The sequence below is a fragment of the Xenopus laevis genome, chromosome 1L, assembly GCF_017654675.1.
Source record: "Xenopus laevis strain J_2021 chromosome 1L, Xenopus_laevis_v10.1, whole genome shotgun sequence".
NCBI classification, from domain to species: domain Eukaryota; kingdom Metazoa; phylum Chordata; class Amphibia; order Anura; family Pipidae; genus Xenopus; species Xenopus laevis.
Window position 1 is genome coordinate 106,044,775 of NC_054371.1, and position 24,330 is coordinate 106,069,104.

At 36.5% G+C, this 24,330-nt stretch overlaps 1 protein-coding gene across 1 annotated transcript; it reads left to right on the plus strand.

The window, feature by feature from the left end:
- Positions 1-1,471: 1,471 nt before the first annotated feature.
- LOC121393317 lies at positions 1,472-22,635 on the plus strand. The gene is made up of 15 exons (XM_041561492.1): positions 1,472-1,645; positions 4,776-4,858; positions 6,521-6,773; positions 7,820-7,956; positions 9,345-9,468; positions 11,201-11,389; positions 12,566-12,789; positions 13,971-14,136; positions 14,315-14,419; positions 14,977-15,044; positions 16,617-16,693; positions 17,705-17,787; positions 19,453-19,551; positions 20,221-20,343; positions 21,020-22,635. Exons 1-15 carry the CDS (start codon positions 1,643-1,645, stop codon positions 21,107-21,109), a joined length of 1,824 nt encoding a protein of 607 aa, XP_041417426.1. The 5' UTR covers positions 1,472-1,642; the 3' UTR covers positions 21,110-22,635.
- The last annotated feature ends 1,695 nt before the right edge of the window (positions 22,636-24,330 follow it).

The window sequence follows — 24,330 nt, forward strand, 5'->3', positions numbered from 1 at the left end:
CTGGGAAACCTTAATAAAAGAAAACTAATGATCTAAGGAGAAAGCTTAAGAGGGTTGTTCAATTTTCAACACTTTTTTTGAGTTCAATTGTTTTCACAAAGTTCACCAGAAATAAAGACTTTTTTCTAATTACTTTCTATTTGTGAACATTTTTTCTAATATTGAAGCTTAAAGTTAAATTTTCTGACTTATTTTCTTTCTGAAGCAGCTCTGGGAGGGGGAGTCACTGATTCTGTAAACTGTTCTAAACTAATACATACATTTATAATATACATTTGGCCCTGCTGAGCAGCTGATATAATTGATACAGTAGTTGCTAATATTGCACAGATGCTGCTGAGAAATGTATCAACTAATTAGTGATGTGTGGGTCGTGTACCCGACCCAAACCCATCCCTCCACCCGCGCCCACCTGCACCGACTTCCACGTTCTTTTTATAGACTGCCCCACTAATGATGTCACATCAAGCAGGCGCTTGGCTATAAAAGCAGAAGCCAGCAGTGTAAGGTGGCAAATGGGGGTGTAAGGTCGAACTGAACCCGCCTGACCTGTTCCCGTGGATATCGGGCCGGCCCTCACATCACTACAACTAATGTAGCAAACTATAGCAGTTCTGAATCTGAACCTGGATCAATGCCAGATTGAAACACCAGAAACAGGAACATGAAACTTTAAATTTCAATTTTGGAAAAACTGTAGAAATCAAAAAATGGGAAGCGATTGAAAAAAGTTGAAAAACCCCTTTAAATTAGCGACCACCATGTTAAAAATATTGTGGTTAGAGTTGAAAAAAATGCAGTTGTTCTTAATAAGGGAGGTCCCCAAATCCTAACCGGGTTCTCATAATTTCAGTTACTGTATAATAGACACCCTAAGGATTTTCATGGTGGGTCTAAGAACAGGAGGCTACATCCAATAAAATGGAGCATCATATCTCACCTGTCTGCTATATAAGGAACAAACAATGCAAGCTAAGGAGACCAAAAGTACAATATACAATAGGTCTGCACAGTAAGAATTTGATCCTGGTGACAAAGGCTTGGCATTGATATAAGTCGACGTCAATTCCTACCTAAGTAGCAGGTTTCAGAAGTTACTGAAAAGGTTAGAGGAATGAAAAAGAAAGAAGGTGCAACAACCTAATAACGAAAACACAAGTCCAGGTGCATCGGGTAAATAAGCATTTTGTTAACATTTCATTGTTTGTTTACATATTTCAAAGGTTTATTATTTTATTTTGATATGACTGGTTGCTAAACCAACATGTAACAGAAATACCTTTGATGCAGATGATCTTTGTGTCTCAGCTATATATATGCCTTTGTAAAGGAAGTATGATTGCCAAGTAAACATTCTCAGCACTGTTAATGAAGGCAATCATTCTGTACAATGTTTAACTGTGCCAACTGCGTGTGTGTAATGCTTGAATGGCCTTCCCTTTAATCTCATCTTGTGTTGGTGGGTGGGGTGTTTCTCGGGGAGACAAGGATTTTCTGAAACCAAATGAAATTACACCTGCAAGCATTCACTTAAAGTAATCTGTGGAACAAGTAATTACAGACTATGTCATGAAAAGAAATTGCCTCAGAATAAGAACAGAGAGCCTACTGTAATTGTTGCTTTGGGACAAAGATTTTCAGCATGGTAAGTTGATAAATGCAAGACAAATGCAATTGTTATATGTGATAGGGAGATTTTGGATAGCATGCATAGCAAAGTGGGTTTCCAACTAAAAGCCTTCTGGCACTTATTAGAACAGGTTTCTCTCCCTGTGGTAATTTATGTGTTATCAAACTACAACTTTCACCACTGCTCATATGGAAAATTCCGTTGATTATTGGAAAGTAGTTTTACAAGAGGTGAAAGCCAGAAGGTAGCCCATCCTTGATCTCTTTCTGTAATCACACCATAATAATAACTGGCTTACCAGAATAGAGCTTATAGGTGTGTGTAGGGACCTAACAGCATGGATGTTTCTCTAGGGTAGAAGTATTATGATAACTTATGTTAATCTTATTAGTAATGTAATATGTCTGAGCGTGTTGTGCAACAGATGTGAGCCTGTGACCCCCCTCCAAGGGTGTATATAATATATATATAAGGGATGGGTCTTGGCCTTTGGATCCTGTAAGATTTGAGTTTGTATTTCTGTGTCCATTGTGTAGGGAACTTGGTGAACAGGTTAGGCAGAGTAGGGCTAGAGCCCAATACTATAGGTAGAGTAGGTAGATAGAGCTATGTAACAAACAGCTTAAACCTCCACCAAGGAAAGGCTAGTGAGGTTAGTATCTAAGTGGCAGACCCACAAGTAAGACTTTTGTGGTCTTCCAAATTCTCTCTAAATACACATAAATGAACTTTGCAGCCAGTAGAGGACTGTCTGAATATAATAATATAAACATGAGGTAATTCTCCTATAACTTCTAGAAGACTCAAAAGCCCAAGTAAATACTTCTTTTGTTTACTTGTTATCAGAATTTGTGTGAACTGCCAATGGGCAATAATTACAATTTGCAATTTGTTAACAATCAGGTTGTAATATTGCCTAGCAATACAAAGTGAAAAAAAAATTGTGGCTTATTTATCAACACTGGACAAATGTGCACCAAGACAATTAAGAAGACCAGAAGACAGGGGAATATGGCCCCTTTGAACTCTGCTTCGCAACTCTACAGATTTAGTGCAGGTCAGCAGAAAGGCAAGCTTCTAAAAATAATAGAGGCTGCGGGGAGGGAGCTTGGAGGGGAATAGAGGTGTAGGGTTTAGTTCTCCTTTAAAGGTACACTAAACTCAACCATAGAAGTTTCCCACTGCACCCCTAGTTCTCTATAGACATTGAGGGAAAAACGTAATTATACATGGAAACCAATTCATAAACTTAATTACAGAGGCAAGATAAACGACCAGTGAGAATGCTGATTCCCAGTACTATGTCAGCCATCTTGTTGTTATCTTACATCTAATAATTTCATTATATAACATGGGGTTAAAGGAAATACTTGTTTTGCGCTGGGAAACTGTACTTAATGCTTCTAACTCCAAATGCAGGAACAAAGAACATGGAGCCAGATTAGATTAGTCTCTCCGTGTGCTACAAACCCTAATTATTTCCAGCAAGAGGTACAACAGCAGGATAAAGTGGGATAGATGAAGGTATAGCAGGGAGGTCACAAGTTGTAAAGGTCTTGGATGGTGTAGGTGTGATGAAAGAGCCATGCTGGATATGACAGGGAGTTGGTGAGTGTATCCTGACCAGAGGTGAGAAGGCCAAGCAAAGTAAATGCTGGTTTCTGTGATGGAGAGTATGGTCCTGCAACCTGCATTAGGCCTGGACTGGGAGTCAAAATAGTCCCTGCCATTCCAAGTACACAGAGGCCCAAACAGCCCTCTACCAGCCCAAACTGCCCCCTACCAGCCCACTATATGGTAACTTTCTATTGAACCATACAGCAGCCCCTCTGGCATTTGCCAGAACCCACAGATTGCAAGTCCGGGCCTGGTAGAGGTAGAACTGACACCTTTGGTAATAATGAAATCCAGGCAGGAGGGCAGAGCGGTGGCATCAGAGATGGGGGTAGTGATGTCAGGAGGTGAGGTGATGATGTTTATGTTCAACTGTTGGTTGACCACCATGTCATTTAGCACAAAGTCTTGTTCATCCTAATTAGAGTTTTTGAAAAACATTTCCCAAGTCCAGTGTGCATTAGTCCCAACTGTGAATTTCCCAGAGGTGTCTGGTAAGACTGTCTTTGTGATAAAGGGAGCCAAAAAGAGTGATAAGACTGTAAGTAACTGTCTTGTGCACCAAGATAAAAGTACTGAGTTTAAACACGGTACTAAATGATTTAAAGACACTTTGACAATAGCCTAGAGACTGGCTGGCTGGGTGAATTAAGGGTTGGGGCAGACGAGCAGATTCGGGGAGATTTCGTTGCCTGACGACTAATGGCCTTTTCTGCCTCGAACTGCCTTCCGTCTTCCTTCCGTCTGCTTGAATGAAGAATCACCTGCGCTAATGCACTCGAGACGCTTCGGTTTCAGAAGTCGCCCGAAGTTTCCGCAAAGTTAGATGTCATTGTATAGTGAAGTGTTGCATGACTGTGGATCTGAAGAGTTAAATGGCATACAGGTTGTGGTAGTATCTGAAGTATGGTCAGGTGCCCGAAGCAATGAAACTTTACAAAGTTAATTAAAGGAGTCATCTGTTCTGGGTAGAAATTTGAAAACTATTCTCTGGTTGACTGCTCCCATAGAAAAGTATATGTTAGACTCCTATTACCTTGCCTGTCTTAAAGAGATGTATGAGATTTGGTGAGAATCCCATAACAGATGGCATTTTGCAGAGAAATTTAAAGTTCCCTAATTGTGTTATGCAATAGTTTTTCAGGTTCTGGCACAATAAAATCTATTTGTTTGATAAAGTCTGATAAAGTTTTGGGATTAGTAGCACTGATTTATGAAAAAACCACAAAGGAATGATCCTTAAATACAGAATTACAGTCAGGATTATTACCAATATTATTGAATTATTGAAACTAAATAAAATATTTTTTGATGATTATCCTAAGAGTAAGATTTTTTTTGTGCTTGAGAATGCCTTATAAGCCAGAATCTGATTTAGCAATATCTTCAGAAAGGGCAATTCTTCCAAATAAAAGTAGATCCATTTCAAAGCTTGTCATGAACCATGCAAAAATGTAATATGTAAATGCAAAAGTTGTATAAATATGTTACATACTTGTTACAAAAAAATGATTTTGTTTCCTTCATTCAGAATTTATTTGACCCAACAAGTCCCTCATATCAGAGAAATAATTGCAGATATAACACAAGAGAGGCAGACAGTGGTTTCCTAAGGTAATTGTGCAATAATTATGGTTGATCAGTTGTTATAATGCATATTTCCTTTACATATCTATAGATAGTTTAACATGCTTATAAGGCATTTAAAATATTTTTTGCACAGTTTGGCTATATCAATTACAAACCCACAACTGGTCAGTGTAATGTACTTTAACCCTCAAGCTTACTGAACAAGTCAAAAGGCTGACATTGCAAGGTATAATCCAACAAGTATATTTTATGTGATTGTTATCATTATTTGCCCTAAGGAGGTTTTTAGAGCAGGTTCACTTCTGTGGCACCAGGAGGGAATTTACAGGGGTGCTGCTGCCATGAGGCTCTACTAGTTTAGAGAGCATTATTGCATTACCGATGCAGCCCCCCAGACTCGATCCTGCGCAAGAACGGTAATCGCTGGCGAGCAAGATGGGTGGCATGTTGGGAGCCACCTCAGACATCAAGAGGTAGCAAATGGCCCCTAGAAATTTCCATAGGTAGTCTATATAAAAGGGAAGAGCAGTTTTCACTTCCTCTTTGGCTGAATTAATGAAAATAAGAGTGGATAATACCATAGAGCCAAACAGTTATGTTAATTAGTGGAAGGACAGATTTGTGGATCTTGCTGTAGGTGTGGTGAGATAGCAGTAGGCCAGCTAGTTGACCAGCTGAGGCTCCAATGAGGAGTGAAAAAAGGGATCCACACCCTGGAATTACCTCACTAGTCAGAGACCCAGTGGGATAGGGATGGTATGGTCCTGTTGCTGGATAGGGAGCATCCCTAGACGCAAGCCATAACCTGTGTCAGAAACATGGGAGCTGATCTGAAAGAACAGTATTAGGGAGGTAGGCAGCTTGAGAGGGACAAGCAGCCTGGGAATCCTTGTAATATTATTATTGGTGACTTTTGAATAACACTATTAATGCGTTCATCTGCAAGATTATGTGGACCTCCAGTTAAATCTCTTCTAAGTGTTTGGCTGAAAGTCTCCCATTCCCTGTACCAATGGTGTTGATTCTTTCAGCCATTTACTACAAATGTTCTTAGCAACAGCAGCATACTACAATACATCAGTCCAAAGCACTTGCTGCCCACCCCATATTGCATATAGAACTGTAGCAAAACTTGTGGTTAAACCAGGGCTGTTTTAATAAATGAGCAAAAGGAACCCACCAGTAAACCATGCCCCAGAAAATGTCACACTTTCACTTAAATCAACTGAAAGAGGTCTATGGTATCACCATTTTAAAAAAAGTTTTTAACATTCTTTTGATATAAATGTTTTCTAAGGGATCTTTCTAATCAAAAGTTGGTATCTTTAGCAGAGACATTTTTCCAGTGGTGTCCACAATTAGTGATGCAATTTATTTGATACTATGGGTGTTTGTCCAGGGTTACTGTATGTATCTTGACATCACAGACTTAAAATACTACATCTGCTTTAGGATTGTTGAGCACCCCCTGTTTTTTAATTAAATATTACATTACATTGATAACACTAAGCAAAATTGGTGGCTTAATCATACTTTTCTCTAAATGATTAATGAAAATGTCCCTTTATTTCTTGAGCCCAACCTTACACCAGACTAGGTGCATGACTGAGATACAAATTCTGTTTCCACTGTCTCATACATTTGCCATAATGCAGTTTACCTTCTTCGTTGAAATACCCTTGTCAGTTTAAACAGCAGTGCATCCACCAGCTTGTATGCGTCTCAGAGTAAAACTGCCCAGTGGTCTCCAAACTGCCTGCTTTTAGGGGATGCTTTGACCTACAAGCTATTAAGATCTGAGAATAGAAGAGTGGCTCTGGATGAAAGCCTCAGACGAGCATATAGTGCTTTGGAGCATCAGAGGAGGTTTTTACAGGATCACAACTATGGCCTGCAAACCAATGACACAAGAATTGAGACACTTCTTCAGAGACAAAAGGTTGGTTATCAAACATTATATTACTGTGTTTGCATTTGCATAGAGGTCACATAATTTGGTAATCAATATGCATACTGGGAATCAAACTGCAAGCTTTGAGGTGACTTTCAGGGTTGGACTGGGCTGGTGTGACATCGGTGGGCTCACAGCTCTCGTGGGCCCCTGTGGCCCAGACCCGCTCCCTGCCCTAGTCTGTTGTTCCTGCCCCAGAAGTCCCTCTTTGGCTCTGCCGCAGCAACTGGGGCTGGCTGAGGGCCCCAGGACCCCCAGTCTGGTGGCCTTTGAAACATTTTCTGGAAATTGTATTAAACCAATAAATTGAGGAAAGCATTGCAGATTGCAACTTTGGAGTTGAAATACCTTTGTACCTATTTTGGATTTGTCAGAATGTGTTCTTTCTAAAAATGTATGGTATCCTTGGGTAAACCAGCGGTTAGTGGCGTTTGTTATGCTTTTTGCATAAGTGGAATCACTCAAAAATCTGAAAGCTCAGGTTGTCCTGAATAAAACAATATATGGTTTTCCGAGGTAAAAGAAAAAAGTTCAGTTCCCTACGCCAATGAAATACCCCTAAAAAATGAACAGTTTAATACTACAGAGCTTATCTAGTACAATCAAATGCGGGTGATGATCAACTATAACTCACCGCTTGTTGTAGCATAGGGTGCAAGCTGCTGGTCCCACTGCCAGGGACCCACGTATAACTCCAAAAAACATACACTGCAGCACTCCAAATCATGTGAAAGTGGTTTATTGTGCCAACAAACTTGCCTAGTTTGTTGGCACAATAAACCACTTTCACAGGATTCGGAGTGCTACAGCACGTGTTTCTTGGAACTACAGAGCTTATCTGTTATCTGCTATTTAAACTTGACATTTTACCTTATTCAGCTTGAATGGCTGCTCCCATGGCTACTCCGACTACTAGTAACTTGTTTATATAATTTATAGTACTGCTTCTAAAGCAAGCATATCTTTTACCAGTAGAGGGGAGCTATAAAATGTATATATAACGGTTTAAAATGTTTAACATTACATTTTTATAGTTTTTGGAATCCAAAATTTCAAACCTTCAAACTAAAAACATCTACTGCAATGATGCAATACAGAATCAAATGAATGATAAAGAGGATCAGGATTTTCAAAAACAGTTCTTAACCAGTCAAGAAAGCCAAAACAGCAGGTAAGGCATCTGATTATATAAGGGGCACTATATTTCTATTTAGCATTAGTATTTAATTTAGATAATATTGCCAGTTTGTATAGAGCTCCCTTGGTTAGTGTAGGTATCATGCTACTTGAATCCCATCCTGGTATAAAAAAATGTATTCTAATCAGCATGCCTAACAGGGTGGTACAGGAATCCCTGCATCTTTTTACTTTTCCCATCTCTGAAATAACAGGAAAGATAGGGGGTATTTGGATATATTCAGCATATAGTCTAAATAAATGTACTATACGTGGGTGAACACATCCTTTGTAAATACTATAGGATCTATTGCCCAGAATGCTTTCCATAATTTGCATCCATATTTTGAGTCCATTTAAATTAAACTGATAGGATGTTATGCCACAATTAAAATAAAAAAAATATTTTAATTATTTTCTTCTTAGGGACTCTAGGGGAGATGGCCTTCCTGTATTTCAGACATTTCTGTCCCTTATCCTATCTGGATAAGGAATCTAATACCTGTACTTTCTTAAAGGAAAACTATACCCCCAAAATGAACACTTAAGCAACAGATAGTTCATATCATATTAAGTGGCATATTAAAGAATCTTACCAAACTGGAATATATATTTAAGTAAATATTGCCCTTTTACATCTCTTGCCTTGAGCCACCATTTTGTGATGGTCTGTGTGCTGCCTCAGAGATCACCTGACCAGAAATACTTCAACTCTAACTGTAACAGGAAGAAGTGTGGAAGCAAAATACACAACTTGTCTGTTAATTGGCTCATGTGACCAAACATGTATGGTTTGTTGGTATGGTTGTGAGTACAGTGAATCCTACGATCCTAGGGGGCGGCCCTTATTTTTTAAAATGGCAATTTTCTATTTATGATTACCCAATGGCACATACTACTAGAAAAGTATATTATTATGAAAATGGTTTATTTACATGAAGCAGGATTTTACATATGAGCTGTTTTATGCAATATCTTTTTATAGAGACCTACACTGTTTGGGGGGTATAGTTTTCCTTTAAGAGATACACTTGCTTAGGAAAAATTTATGATATTACTTATATCACACTTGCTTATATTTGCTTTATATATATATATATATATATATATATATATATATATATATATATATATATATATATATATATATAAATATATATAGCAATCATTAATCAAGGACATGTATTTAAGTAAAATAATGGCAAAATAAGTTGTTTAGAATTGTTAACATTGGAGTGGAGTATTGCAGAATCCATTTCAACAATTAAGACTTTTGTTTTATCTGTTCTATGGTGATGTCCACTAGCCAGTTTGCTAACAGCGTTCCTTGATAACTGGTGTTTGTTTTGTGTTTGTTTGTGATGACAAGTCTTTTTATTTAAGAATTACTGCTCTGGAAAGAGAAATTAATAACATAAAGAAACTGACAAACTATGTTCCGATAAAGACGAATAATGATTCCTTACGATTTGGACGGTGGGCAGAACAAAAAGATTATATGAAAGAGGTATGAAATAAGCTGCAAATCTTATCAGTAACTGAATGTTGTGCACTAGAGTAAATGTAAGAAGAAACAAAAAGCCAAGCTCTAAAGGCTTTCAAAGTCTATGCTGCAACTTTCTCAGTGTGGCATGTATCACCCAGACCTCCAAATAAATGTCCAAACAAAAATATCTAAGGGTTGGACTACACAGACGTGTTCTGCGCGATCAGACACGCTGCAACAAAACGCCTGCGACAAATCGCATGCAACGGAAATAAGGTAAGAGATAGAAATTTAGGGTGAAGTTGCATCATTGATCCGACGCAACACAACTGTCGGATGCAGACGCAGCGTGCATCTTCTGCATCCGATGGTCGTGTCTCGTCGGATCAACTCTGCAACTTCATCCGACATTTCTGTCTCTTACCGTATTTCCGACGCATGTGATTTGTTGCAGGTGTTTTGTCCGTGTAGTTCAAGCTAAAAGGCTCAACTAAGTATTGATGTAATATCTCTGTTAGGGTGCCCAAATGTATGCACCTGACTTATTTTGTTATGATGCATATTGCATATTTTCTATTAATCCAATAAACTTTATGTCACAGCTGAAATACTCCTGTTTCCATAAGGCATGTTATATAGTAAAAAGAAGTTGCTAATTTGAAAGCTCAGCAAAATTCCAAAGAATTAAAAGGGGTTCCCAAACTTTTTCATATGCCTGTATATATATATATATTTTTTTTGTGTGTGCAAAGTCGCAATACTGCACATGATATGCTAGACAACCAATACATTTTCATACACAGCAAGTCCTGTGACCCCCCCCCTTGTAGGACCCCTGTACCTCCTCACCCCCAACATGAGGTCTGCATCCTTTCTACAGTTATGCTACTAATGATTAAAAAGCTGAACTATAACTATCTTTTGTACGTACAATACTGCACTTCAGTAGACTATCATGATAAAATTAAAGGGGTTGTTCACCTTTACATTAACTTGTAGTATGATATAGTGATGATATTGTGAGGCAACTTGCAATTGTTTTTCATTATTGATTATTTGTGTTTTTTGACTTATTTTGCTTTCAATTCAGCAGCTCTCCAGCTTGCAATTTCGGCAATCTGGTTGCTAGGGTCCAACTTACCCTAGTGACCATGTATTGATTTGAACAAGAGACTGTAATATGAATAGGAGAGGGCCTGAATAGAAAGAGGAGCAATAACTATCATTTGTAGCCTTACAGAGCATTTGTTTTTTACATGGGGTCAGTGACCCCCATTTCAAATATGGAAAGTGTCAAAAGAAGAAGGCAAATTATTCAAAAACTATTAAAAAAAAAAAGTAAAAATGAAGACCAATTGAAAAGTTGCTTAGAATTACTAACATATAAACGTTAACGTAAAGATGAGCTAGCCCTTTAAGTTTCTTAGAGGTTTTGCTAATGTCATTGAAATTGTTTAATTCTGAGAAAATAAAATCTGCAATTAAAACAATTATAAAGTAAAATTATAAAGAGTAATTAAAACATTGGACTTGCGTAACAAAACATACAACTTTGCTTAGACATTACTCTTAATACCCTTTTAATGAACATTACATTTTCTGGAAATTATTTCTGGAAAAACAAGGGAATTTCTCTGTCTTATCTCAAAATTAACTTTAGATGCAGATGAGATAGTAACAATATACAATATATTTTTGTAATATATTCAAAACCTTCTGGAAATCATAAGTTTTATAATTCCTCTATGTACAGATGCAAGAGAATTTGAGACAATATGCTGAAGAGATGGCAACTAAATGCAATAATGCAGAGCAAGAAAAGGATGCCCTGGAGCTCCAAATAACATCACTGCACTCAGGTCTCCTTCAAGCCAAAATGGATTCTAAAGGATTACAAAAAGAATGTGTAAAGCTTCAATCTCAGCTGTTGGCCAACAGAAATGTGAGCATATTTAAAGAGAAATAAAGACTTATAAAATTGCTTTCCATTTTTTTATTTTTTACCATTTTTCCAAAATTGAAGTTTAAAGTTTAAAGCTCTTGTCTCTTATGTTTCAGTCTGGTAGCTCAGTAATTGAGGTGCAGATTCTGAACTGTTACAATTTGTTACATTAGTTGATACATTTCTCAACTGCATCTGTGGAAATTTTATTAAGTATATCAGCTGCTTTTAATAAAATGTAAGAAATTTTGCTCAGCAGGGTCAAAAATAAAAAAGATATAAACTAATCTATCAAATTAGAACAATCAGTGCCCCCCCCCCGAGCTGCAGAAAGAGATAAAAAGGTGAAACACAAAAGTTTCATTATTAGAAAAAAAGTTTCATTATTAGAAAAATAAACCGGTCACAAATAAATAATAGAAAGTAATTAAAAGTCTTTAATTCTGGTAAACAATCTAAAGCCAACTAAAGTGAAAAAAAGTGTTGGAAGGTGAACAACCCCTTTAAATTGTTAGTTTAGCTATGTATAATCAGTAAAAATTTAACACAAATATAATTACATTATTAGTTGACACAAATGTGTTATTTCCAGTTTATGACTTTGAAAGATGTTAGAATCATTTAAATACTGTATACTTTTTAATACACAGCAGTTAACTGACAAAAATTAATACAGTTTTAAAACTGTATAAAAATAAGTTTAAAAATAAGTATAGAAGACATTAGAGTATGATCAGAAGCACACAAAAGTTATATGTATTGATCAGGGCTTAGCCTGTTTGAATATTTGAATGTACTTTAAATAGACAGCTGAATGGAGCTTTTACATTCTCCATGTTCTTTGGGTTTACTCCAGTTTCCTCCCATGCAAGCAGGGTAGGATTAGGAATTTACATTGCAAGCTCCACTGTATTAGGGATATGTGTGAATGATGTATATGCAATATATCTACAATGAACTGTGTCGTATGTGAATAATAAGAACAAGAACAATTTTTAGCATTTCTCAGGCAATGGGAAATTAGACAAGTTGACTGCTTCTCTGTCTAATACAGTTAGATTACATTTGTGATGCATCTCTGTTCGCTGTACTATGAATAACAAATGAACACGCAGTAGGTAATATTAATAGTCACACTTCCACAACCTGCGCTGATTGATATATCACTTTTAACAGATAAATGAGAGTCTTCATCTTGAAGTGTCTTCTCTGAAGCAGCTTATGCAGAAACTGGAGAACTCTATTAAAGGTTCCGAATGTGAAAATAAATCACTTAATCTGCAAGTTCAAAATCTGGAAAGAGAAAAGCAGTGTTTGTTATCCCAAAAAGAAATGCTGTTTGGAATACTTCAGAGAAGCAAAACAGGCAAAACACATTCTGCTGACAACCAGAGTAAAAGGTATGTAGTACATGCACACAGACTTTACTATTGATGGCTGATAGAAACTGAAGTTCGACATAGCCTGGATACCTCAGATTAGTCTTTTCTCGGACAGCAAATTTTGTAAAAGAGAATAAATGGCAAATAAAATACTTTACCCACAGGGTTCATCAGGTAGTGTGTGCCATAAAAGTTATAGCAAGTAAACACAGGGACGTTGCAATTTCCTTAATTTTACCCTAACAGGCTTCTGGAACCTAAAAGCTACCAAAGATTTTCTTTGTTTCAAAAGCCCATTCAGGTAAGATCATAGAAATTGATAAGGCTTTTCAGCTCAAAACCCAGTGTGAGTTACGAGTGCCGAAAAGCATGAGCCTAAGTATTGTTTGAAATTACCAGCAAACATGTGTCATATACATTTACCAAAACATATGTATCCATGAACCAATTCATATAAAATAAAGGAAGCTTTCATGTCATTAACATTATGCTAAGGTGACTAAAATTTACTTTTGAAAAACCATTCAACCACTTAAAGTTTAATTGTTAGCATAGAAGTATTTGAAAAAAGTGAATTAACTTTTATTTAGATAAAGTTATAGTCACATTTGTGATGTGTCTTTTGCTTCTCAAAAAAACAGAAGTCCCGTCATGCTTTATGGCTGAAACTGTAGGGGGCAGATTTACTAATTTTAAAAAGTTCGAATTTGGAAGTAAATTTTTGGGTACTTCGACCATCGAATAGGTTATATTCGACCATTCGACTTCGATTCGAGCGATTCGAAGTAAAAATCATTTAAATATTCGACCATTCGATAATCGAAGTCTCTTTAAAAAGACTTCATACTTTGCCAAATTTGAGCTACTGAAGTGCAATGTTAGCCTATGGGGACCTTCCAGAGCACTTTTCTAAGTGTTTTTTGGTCGAATAGAAATCCTTCAATTGATCTCTAAAAACTATTTTTATTTGACCGCAGGATTGCCAAATTTGTTGAAAAAACTTAATTCGATGTTCAAATTTCAAAGTTTTTTGTACTTCGAAATTCGACCCTTGATAAATCTGCCCCTAGGTATCTTTATAACAGATCAAAGTCAAAGTAAACTTTATTGTCATCTCAGCAGTATACGAATACAGATGATTCTGTGACTGTGGTCATATTTAAATGTTCTGACCAATAACACCGAACAACTTGTTGCAGAACCAATGGGGAGATTCTGATTCCAGCAAATAAAGAAAGAGTTTCAAGGGAAGACACAAATGTGAACACATTTGCTTCTGGATCTATGGAATCATTTATAGAAAATTCATCACAAAGCTCATCAAGGACAAGTTCTAAGAAATCAAAGAGGTTGAAACAAAATAGGGTTTGTATTTCACTCATTTCCAGTCCATCAAAAAATAAAATCAAAACTCACTGGAATTGTTAGTCAAGAAATGTACCTATTTATAAAATCAAAAGGCAAGTAAAGCCAGACAAAACACCAGCCTAGCCTGTAGAATGGGTGAAGTTATATTTTGTAATTTTAACATTTAACATATCAGGATATCCACTCTGGCAAAGGGAATATGAATAATGGAGTTTCATGGAACACTGACCTCAGCACTCCCAGAAGCATGGCATGCCAAAAGTTGGAGAACATACTACAGGTATATTAGTAATTAGGATCTCCATGCCTCTACTTGAATCATTTTAACATTAATTAACCCCAATAGGATTGTTTTGCATCCAGTAAGGCTTAATTATATCTTAGTTGTGATAAAGTACAGGGTACTGTTTTATTTTTACAGAGTAAAAGGAAATATTTTTCAAATTTAAATTATTTGGTATATGGCCTTCATCACTAATTGATCCCATACCTGTAAAGCAGCTGAACCAACCCCCTATTATCTAAAGAGAAGTAATATAAAGTAACAATAAAATTGTAGTCAGACAGAGCGATTGTTTTTGGTTACTGGTGTCAGTGCCCTCCCCCCCACTGGAAATCAGGAAAAAGGAAGGCAATGACTTGAAAAAATATAAAAATTAAGAGCAATTTAAAATTTGTTGAGAATTGGACATTTTATATTAGCTAAAGGTAACTTATGTGTGAGCTGTGCACAGCACAAGCTCTAATTATGTAGTTCATATTGAAGACTGACATAAACTGTCAATTTATTGTGGTGAGAATGCCAAACTTCATCTGATCCTTATTGTTCTTTTCAAGGCTGAACATGAATCTTCTTCACAAAGTGAGGTGTATTGTTGCAGACCTGACCAAATCAGTATATTAAGGTACCTATGAAAATTACAAATAATCCTACTGTTATGAAATGTTTTCATACTGTTCTTGCCAGGTGATATCTAAAAACAGCTTGATACAGGATCTCTCTCTGTTCAAAACATCTGTGGCTTTCTACTGGTTTCTGCATGATGGTAGTGTAGTCTTCTAATTCATAATTTGTAGAAGCAATAGTGTTAGTGGTCACAAGTGTTATACATCCCACTATAATGTAACATTCCTTATGGATAAAGTGCTAATGCGACAATTTGCACAAATAATTAAAATTCGTATTTTGCAATGTAATACTCTTCTTTAAACTGTTATTATAATTTTCATTGAGCATTGCCCACTTTTAAGAAGTTTTTGAAGGTGTGGTAATCTTTTGGAGCAAACATCACAACTTTTTCTGTAAGAAGTTTTATTGCATTCACTGCGCACTGGCGTAAACTATAAAATCTGCAAACCTTCTTCCACTGTCGGAATTCACAATGCGCAATGAAAATTCGCTATGCAATAGTATAATAACAGTTTAAGGAAGAGTATTACATTGCGAAATGCTCATTTTTATTCTTATTTGTGCAAATTGTTTTGGTCTTTGCAACTTTTATTACATTCCCCAGTAATCTTTTGGAGCAAACGTAGCAATTTTTCAGTAAGAAGTTTTATAACATTAAACTATACAATTTGCAAATCTTCTTCCACTCTCAGAAGTGGTCGCTAAATAGTTTCCGGATTCGCAAAAGCTATATTAAATTCCCGCAAAGTAAGCATAACTTTTCGCATTGTGAATATTTTTTACGTTACCAAATATTTTACATTCCCCCAATAAAATGATGGTTGATGGCTAGATTGACATAGAGGGGAAAATAAACTGGAGGCAGAAGATATAAAGAAAAAGAAAACTGGAGCAAGGAGAAGAATAGGAGAAATGGAAGGAGTGAAAAATGTGAAAAGGGTGGAAAAATTGAATTAAACAACAACATAATGTGAAGATGAAGAAAACAAAGGATAAAAATGCGTACGAGAGAGGGACAAGATAAAAAGAAATGGGTGAAATGACCATCAAGACAGGGAGGAAGAAGAGTAGAAAAGGGGGGAAAGCAAACAGGCTTGTGGAAATTAGAACAGAACAAGTGGGCAAAGCAGAAACAATGAGGATAAAATGGGAGAACTAAAAGGGAAGGCCTTAAAGCTGATAGGTGAGGAGAATTTAATGACATAAAAATGGGTTCCTGCAATTCTTTTCTCTGTTATTTATATAGTGTTGTGCAGTGCTTGCTTAAATATGGGGTGCACATATCAATATTTATGCATCTATTATCAAGACTCCCCCATATCCTGTAGAGCTGAAAAAATATGAAAATGGCTTAAGAAAAAGATATGGTTTCTAAAAGGTGCATGGCACTGTAGCAGAAACCTTCTCTATTGTTGGTTTTCCATAGTTAGTGTGGGTACACTGTACAATTATATATGTCTCTTGGAAGCACTGTTTTAGTAACCATATTGCCAGTGTGCTATATTAATTATTGAATTACAATGTTTTTGGGTCTTGACTTTTTCCAGTGATGAGTATTTCTTTTTAGTAAGGGATCAGAAGAGAATATGAGGTTCATTGCTGCATGTCACCAACATCTGGCAGACTTATTGCTACAGTTAGAATGTGAGTAGGCAAAAAAATCAAGAATTCAAATATCACTTTTATAGTTATTTCTAAAGTTTGAGTTCTGCCATTTTTTTCTTCATTAATAAGTTCTTTTGTTTATTAACGTTTCATGTGCATTAAAAAAAATTCCAGTCATAAAAAAGGAAGCCTCAAATAATGCTGTCCACAGGCTGCTTTGAAATCTATGCATTCTTTGCTGAAGCATATTTGGTATCCATTAATGTGCTTCTTTACAGATCTTGCACTCAGGGGCAGATTTACCAAGGGTCTTATTTCGAATTCATGGGAGCTTTTTAAAACTCCCATAAACTCGAAATTCGACCAATTGAAATTTATTTAAAAAATCAAAGTTTCTAAACTCGGGTGAATAGGATCGATTTGAAAACTCGAATCAAAATCGATTCTATTTTTAAAAACTTGACTCGAGTTTTTTCTCTTTTTTTTTTAAATGTCAGTAAGGCTGCAAACATCACCAAATTGATCCCCGGGACTCTCCCATTTGCTTATACAATAATTTGGCAGGTTTTAGGTGGCGAACAGTCAAATTCGAGTTCTTAAAGGGCCAGAGTATGATAAATCTCAAAAATCTGATTCAATTTTTTTTAAAAACTCGAATTGAATTTGGATCACTCCCCAGTTGAATTTGACAGTTTATGCCATAAAAAAAATTGATTTCGAAATTCAACCCTTGATAAATCTGCCCCTTACTGTGGCGTTATACTAAGCTATTTTGAGTTATATTTTGTGTAGTGTCTCTTGCTGACTAAAACAAATACACAAAAACAAGTTATACTGCTTGGTAAAGCCAAGGTTCCAGAGGCCTCAATGCACAGGAGAATACATAGCCTGTCCCTGGCACTCTAGTCTGTATGGATGTACAACCTGATTCCAGAGAATGCCCATATGCTGTCATCCTCTGCCCTCCATGAAAAAGACTACTGATTTTTAGGCGAATATCATGGAATCTTTTCCACTTGTATGAACAATGTATTATTCATTTAATTCAAGGTCTTCTTAAAAGCAACACAAGATTGAATAAAGAAAAGGCTGAAATAGTGAAATATCTGTTGGGCATGTTAAAGGAACTAAAGGTATTATATGTTGTACACAAGTTTTCCCTAACAAAATATTTCATAATTTGCATTTTTTTAAATTTCAAACTTTAAACCATTTGTAAGGCAGGAATGTATGTTTTATCCATAAAAAATACTTCACTAACTCTTACAGATTTAGCCCAGTAATTAAACACAACTAGGTTATAGGTTAAATTATGCTGGAATTGACAGCAGGGACACCCGCCGCGTGTCACGTCCACCTCCTCTTCTATGTCGGTTCCTTAGTGCGCGTGCATCTGCTGTATTTATAGGCGCATTGGCGCTGGCGTAATGACGCCAGCACGCAATGGTGCCAAATTCAAAACTATTTAAAGGGGACTTGGCATCCTATTCATTACCCATTATAGGATTTTGTTCCTGGTGCTTCTGAGATGTTAGCTATCTGTACTTCTGATTCCTGTTGTAATCCTTGCCTGGCTTTTTGACGATTCTGACATCTGTATCCTGACCCCTGCCTGATATCCAACTTTGCTTATTCTGTATCCCTGCTGATTGATCTCCTGGTTTGACCCTTGTCTGCCTGACTTCGTTTGTACTCTGCCTGCCCCGACCCGGCCTGATCTGACTACTGTTCTGTCTACACCTTGTACTGTGACCATCTGCCCAAAAGACTTTGCATTACAGTTGTGCCCCTTTGCTTGTTCAGAACCCCTTGCTTTGCACCTCTCTTAATAAGACCTGGTGGCATCCAATTAGCTAAGGACTCCTCCCGATGTGAAAGGCGGCTGTTAAAGGCGGAAGCAAGAGCCGAGAACAGGGTGCTTAGCATCGGTTCTGAATTTAGGGTGCCAACCATGACAGAACCTTCATCTCATTTGAGGAGTCATGCAAAAGTTACTACTTTATAGAAAGAGAAGCAGTTCATTATTTATGGATTCACTTAGCCTTTAAGGGACTGAAGCGTAATTTGGATAGGTTTTACACATCCCACAAAATCACCTTCTCAATCAATCGAATAAACTTTGTGTTTATCTGTAAAGAGTTACATTTTATAAAAAAAGGCATGTGTCCTCCAGAGTTCTTGAATATCCTTAGTTGCTGCCAGATTATGCATTAGCTATTATGCAGCAGCCAAGTTTAACATGAATTGTTATCTTTCCATACCGTAGAATTAAATATACATGGCAATAATTCAAATTCCTAGGACAGCTATCTGGATAGGGGGAAAAGGAACATATTATGCACTGGTCTGTGTTGTTCCTGTGTATATTAGTTACTACATTAGAGATCTCAAAACGTACAATAGGCTTTCTGGGGCACCTTGTTTGACCAACATTAATACCCTTGTAGTATCATTTAAGTGGGTATGTAATACATGAAGGTTCAAATGTGGCATAGTCCTTTAAAGGGATCTTAGTATCATTAGTGGGGATGGTACACACTGAACCCTTTAATGATGGTTTCTGTATATACAATTTAAACAGGGAACAGGTGAGTAGAAGCATTTCATAGACAATTGTGTGGGGAATTGCTTTTAATGCCCTTGTAAGAGTAAAAGCTTATAAAAGACAATATATGAAAGTACCACAGCCTTAAATATATACATTTTGAAAACATGACAATTTTATTAAATGTTATACATAGTATATTATAGTATAAAATATATAGTAATATGATTTTCATACATTTTATTAAATAAAGGATGCAAAAAATGTGACTGAAAAAAGTAGAAAGGATGTTGAGGAACTGCTTACTGAGCACATCACATGGAGAACAGACTGCCTGAAGAGAGACAATCAGGTTTGTACAGCTATACTGGGGCTGATTTATGAACACTACATTGCAGAAATGCAAATGCCATAGCAAGTATTCCTATTTAAAAATCAGCAGGTTCAGAGTATTTTCCCAGGTCTCTCCTGTGCTTTCTTGAGCTGGTGCATGATCAGTATAGCTTCCAAACAGTACTGTGCTGCACATGCATGCAGAGAACAAAGCAACCCAAGGACAGATTGTGCATGGCACCACCATGCTCTAAAGAAAGACTACCCCTTTTAAAGCAGGTTGTAAAAAAATAAAAGGCACACCAGCCTTGTGTCAGTTTAGCAACCTGGTGACCAGAGTACTAACCTGCCATGTGTTTTGATCTGGCTTTAATTGGTGGAAAGGGCCTTCTTTTATTAGTGATTACTCTGGATTACACAAGTAAAAGTGTTTTCACACAGCAATCTATATGTTGGTAAATGTATTTTCTGGATATTTGATGTCTGCGTGTTATAAATCTCCCTGTGTGCTATAGCCCTGAATGTTACCAGAGGCAGCTTTTTGCTACCCCTTGTAAAGAGGTAAGGCTCATGGCCAAAAGTTCTCTGCTCCAAACATTCATTCATATGTTATGCTCTATATGTATTTGCCTTGTAATAATGCAAACATGAATATGACCAAATCTACAAGAACCACTTATCTTCATAGATCACTGCAGTTGTAATTGAACTGAAGCACTTAAAACAAGCTTATCATGGAATTATTAAGCATTCTGATGACCCAGATGACAAGAAAGCCATTTTGTGGATTAGCAGAGTGCAGGCAATAAAGGTCAGTTTCTTTAATGTTTTAATTTTTTTGCAGCAGGTGGTAATTTCCACCAGTCTTGCAAAGTTATCCGAGTAACTGTTTAGAATTCAACTGATTCAAATAATTTCTTTGGAAATTTTCTAGAAACCTATAACAGGTCATATGACTTGAGCATGCAAAGATTTGTGCCAAGGACTTTATGTTTTAAGGGAAGAAAAAGTATTGTGGGGACTAGCCACTCTTCATAATTTACATTTTTAAAACAAATGTCCTTTTTCTCTCTAATAATAAAACCAAGTACTTGATCCCAACTATATTGAATTAATCCTTTTTGGAGGCAAACAATCATAAGAAAAAGTATTGTGGGGACTAGCCACTCTTCATAATTTACATTTTTAAAACAAATGTCCTTTTTCTCTCTAATAATAAAACCAAGTACTTGATCCCAACTATATTGAATTAATCCTTTTTGGAGGCAAACAATCATATTGGGTTTATTGAATGTTTTAATGAATTTTAGTAGATATTAAGTCTGGTGATGAAAATTATGGAAATGCCCCTTATCTGGAAACCAAGGTCCCAAGTATTCTGGATAAAAGTACACCTGTACTGATAAATATTTGTAGATGTACAAGAAAGAAAAATGTCAGGTGAAATTTTGATTCACACTCAGCATATACGTTTTATTTTATTTCAGGATTCTCTTAAAAACCTTGCAATTCAGGAGCAGAAGACTAAAGATATGAAAGACTGCCTATTGAGGAATAACATTAAATCTGAGGAATAAAAACAATGTGACTGAATTTTTAAAGAATACTGTATTTTACTTATGATTGAGAACATTAGTCTGTATAGCCTTTTTTTTAGTAAGTTGTATTGCTCGCAATTCTCTTAATGGTAAACAAGTACAATTTTTCATATGCCTAGGCCAGGAACAGCAGCCTAAAGGACAGTAGGAAATATATCACATTTATTAAAAACATATGTATATATTAATCAATAGCTAAGGTTGAATAAGTCTAGCCTTAAGGTTTGCATGTCACTATGCTACCATTGTGTTTGTTGTACAATAAAATGCTGTAGTTAATTACTAGACTATTGCTAAAGCCATGGGTGTAACAACTACTATAAAGCACTCGCAGGTGCACAAATATGCATACTGCGAAATAGACAACTCCATTTTATAACTGTTACTGGGTGTTACAGGAATGTACTTCAGTGGCAACTAGTTGCATTTGCTTGCTCAACAATCCCTCAAAGAACAAACTGACAAGGCTGTAGGGTCACTTCTGGAACTGGTCATAATAAGGAAGAGGCCTTATAGACATGACAACTTGTCAGGCCATTTATAAGCTGCCCCCCTGCTGCATAGACTGGAGTTAGATAAGTATAAACTCAGTTGAAAGTATTATTTCCTAGCAGCCAATCTTTGTCGATTCTTGCAGTAGACACCCGCTGCAAGCTTAATGCTCAAATAAATATTACTTTAAGCAACTGTCACTGACAGGCAAGGGATCAGCATGCGCACAGAACAGATGCCAAACCAGTACTAGGTCAGAATCTGATTGCAAATATGCCCTGTTCAGTTCATGGGAACTTGGTGATGAGGACAACTAGGAGTCCTTGTAGCCGGGTGATTAGAATAAAAATAAACAGAAAAGTAACCACATAGTAGTCCTTAATCACTGCAGCAGGGACAGATTGGCCTGACAGTAACAGATATCTAATAAAGTGAGAGAATTCAGGGTTACTGAAAGTAAAGTGATAGTGATATACTCTAGCTTAACATAAAAGCGCATATATGTACTTATCCAGTAGGAATTACTCTTTGCAAAGGTGCACCTGCCTTACTTTGCTTCCCCCAGCACCATTAATAACCTGTATTTAACATTGACACAGCTTCAAGAAGAGGGTCTTGCAATTGTTGTTATGCATGGGGCAAAATCTCTATAGGCTGGAGGGGAAAAAAGTGTCCCAGACTAGCTAGAATTATCCTTGCCCAGTCAATTGTTTGTCTTTTTTTTATTATACTATGTTGGTGATTGAGTCAGTGAGTGGAAGCTAAGACCGGAGGCAAATTATATCCTCCCTTTCCTATCTCTGTTATGTCTGTCACCAACCTTGTAATCCAATATTGCAAATATATTGCCTAGGCATGATCTATCTAAATTAGCAAACATTTATGTTTTGTCTCCTGTATAAAGGTTAGGTGTTACATTTGCAGTTATAAAAATAGACATACATTTCACAACCTTTCATTTCATTTGTAATACAGGTATAGGATCCCTTATCCGGAAACCCAATATCCAGAAAGCTCAGAATTACGGAATGGCTGTCTCCCATAGACTCCATTTTATCCAAATTTTTAAAAATGATTTCCTTTTTCTCTGTAATAATAAAACAGTAGCTTGTACTTGATAAGATATAATTAATCCTTATTGGAAGCAAAACCAGCCTATTTGGGTTTATTTAATGTTTAAATGAATTTCTAGTAGACTTAAGGCATGGAGACCCAAATTACGGAAAGATCCATTATCCGGAAAACCCCAGGTCCCGAGCATTCTGGATAACAGGCCCCATACCGGTCTAGATTTTTTAAATTAGCAGCATTCTAGATAAGCATACTATATTTACACATATGCAAGTTTACTTACAATCGCTGGCCAAGCGTTAATTTAGCCACTATGGCATCTAATCTAAATGTGATCTATTTTAGTCACTTTTATCCTGTACAGGTTTTATTACAGACTGAGAGAGAGAGAGTGCAAATTGAGGCAGAATTGCACATCTGAGATATGAATCAGCAGCTAATAAAAATGTAAGCATTACAGTATGGGGCAGATTTACATAGGGTCGAATATTGAGGGTTAATTAACCCTCAATATTCGACTGCCAAATGTAAATCCTTTGACTTCGAATATCGAAGTCGAAGGATTTATCGGAAATAGTTCCAAAAAATCGTTCAACGATTAAATCCTTCGAATCGTTCGATTCGAAGGATTTTAATCCATCGATCGAAAGATTTTTCTTCGACCAAAAAAAATTAGAAAGCCTATGGGGACCTTCCCCATAGGCTAACATTGCACTTCGATAGGTTTTAGGTTGTAGAAGTAGGCGGTCAAAGTTTTTTTTAAAGAGACAGTACTTTGACTATCGAATGGTCGAATAGTCAAACGATTTTTAGTTCGAATCGTTCGATTCGAAGTCAAAGTCGTAGCCGAAGGTCGAAGTAGCCAATTCGATGGTCGAAGTAGCCAAAAAAAACCTTCAAAATTCGACGTTTTTTTTATTCTATTCCTTCACTCGAGCTAAGTAAATGGGCCCCTATATGTTCTCCATATAATATACTGTAAATTCCTTTCATGAAGTCGATTTTGAGACAAAACATGTTGGGCTACTAATCTGAACTGTGAAATTTGAAAAATGACTACAGGGATTTGTAAGTGCAATACTTTTTATTCAATGAACTTGCATCATTTATTTTATACTATGGGATCACTCCCCTCATTTCTGATTGTATATGGGCTCCATACTACATTTCAAGGCAGAATTGCATAATGCAATGAACAAACAGGTCTCATAAGGAGATTTGCTTTGTTGTAGCTGCTAGAGTATGGTTTATAACATGAGAATGTATTCAAGAGATGTGACCTAATATGCTAAATTTTACAGTTTCCATTTGGCCATATTAATACCTCTCAAAATAAAAATATATACATATGCACATTTGTGCCAAAATGGTTAAAGTCTTTGGACATTTTAAAAAAATTGTCCAAATTGTGCAATAGGATCCAAACACATTACAAGTAGAACAAGAGGTATGCACAGGACTGTATAAAAGCTACCATGCTGCTCCCAGTATTGATTAACTTACATAAAAGTGTCCTCCCTTGGACCTCTGGCTCCCAGGATACACTAGAATCTCCCTATATCCCCCTGCCTGTAATAGTTTAATGAATGCACACATTTTCATTTGCCGGGCTGTAGATATGACACTGGGTAAGAAGG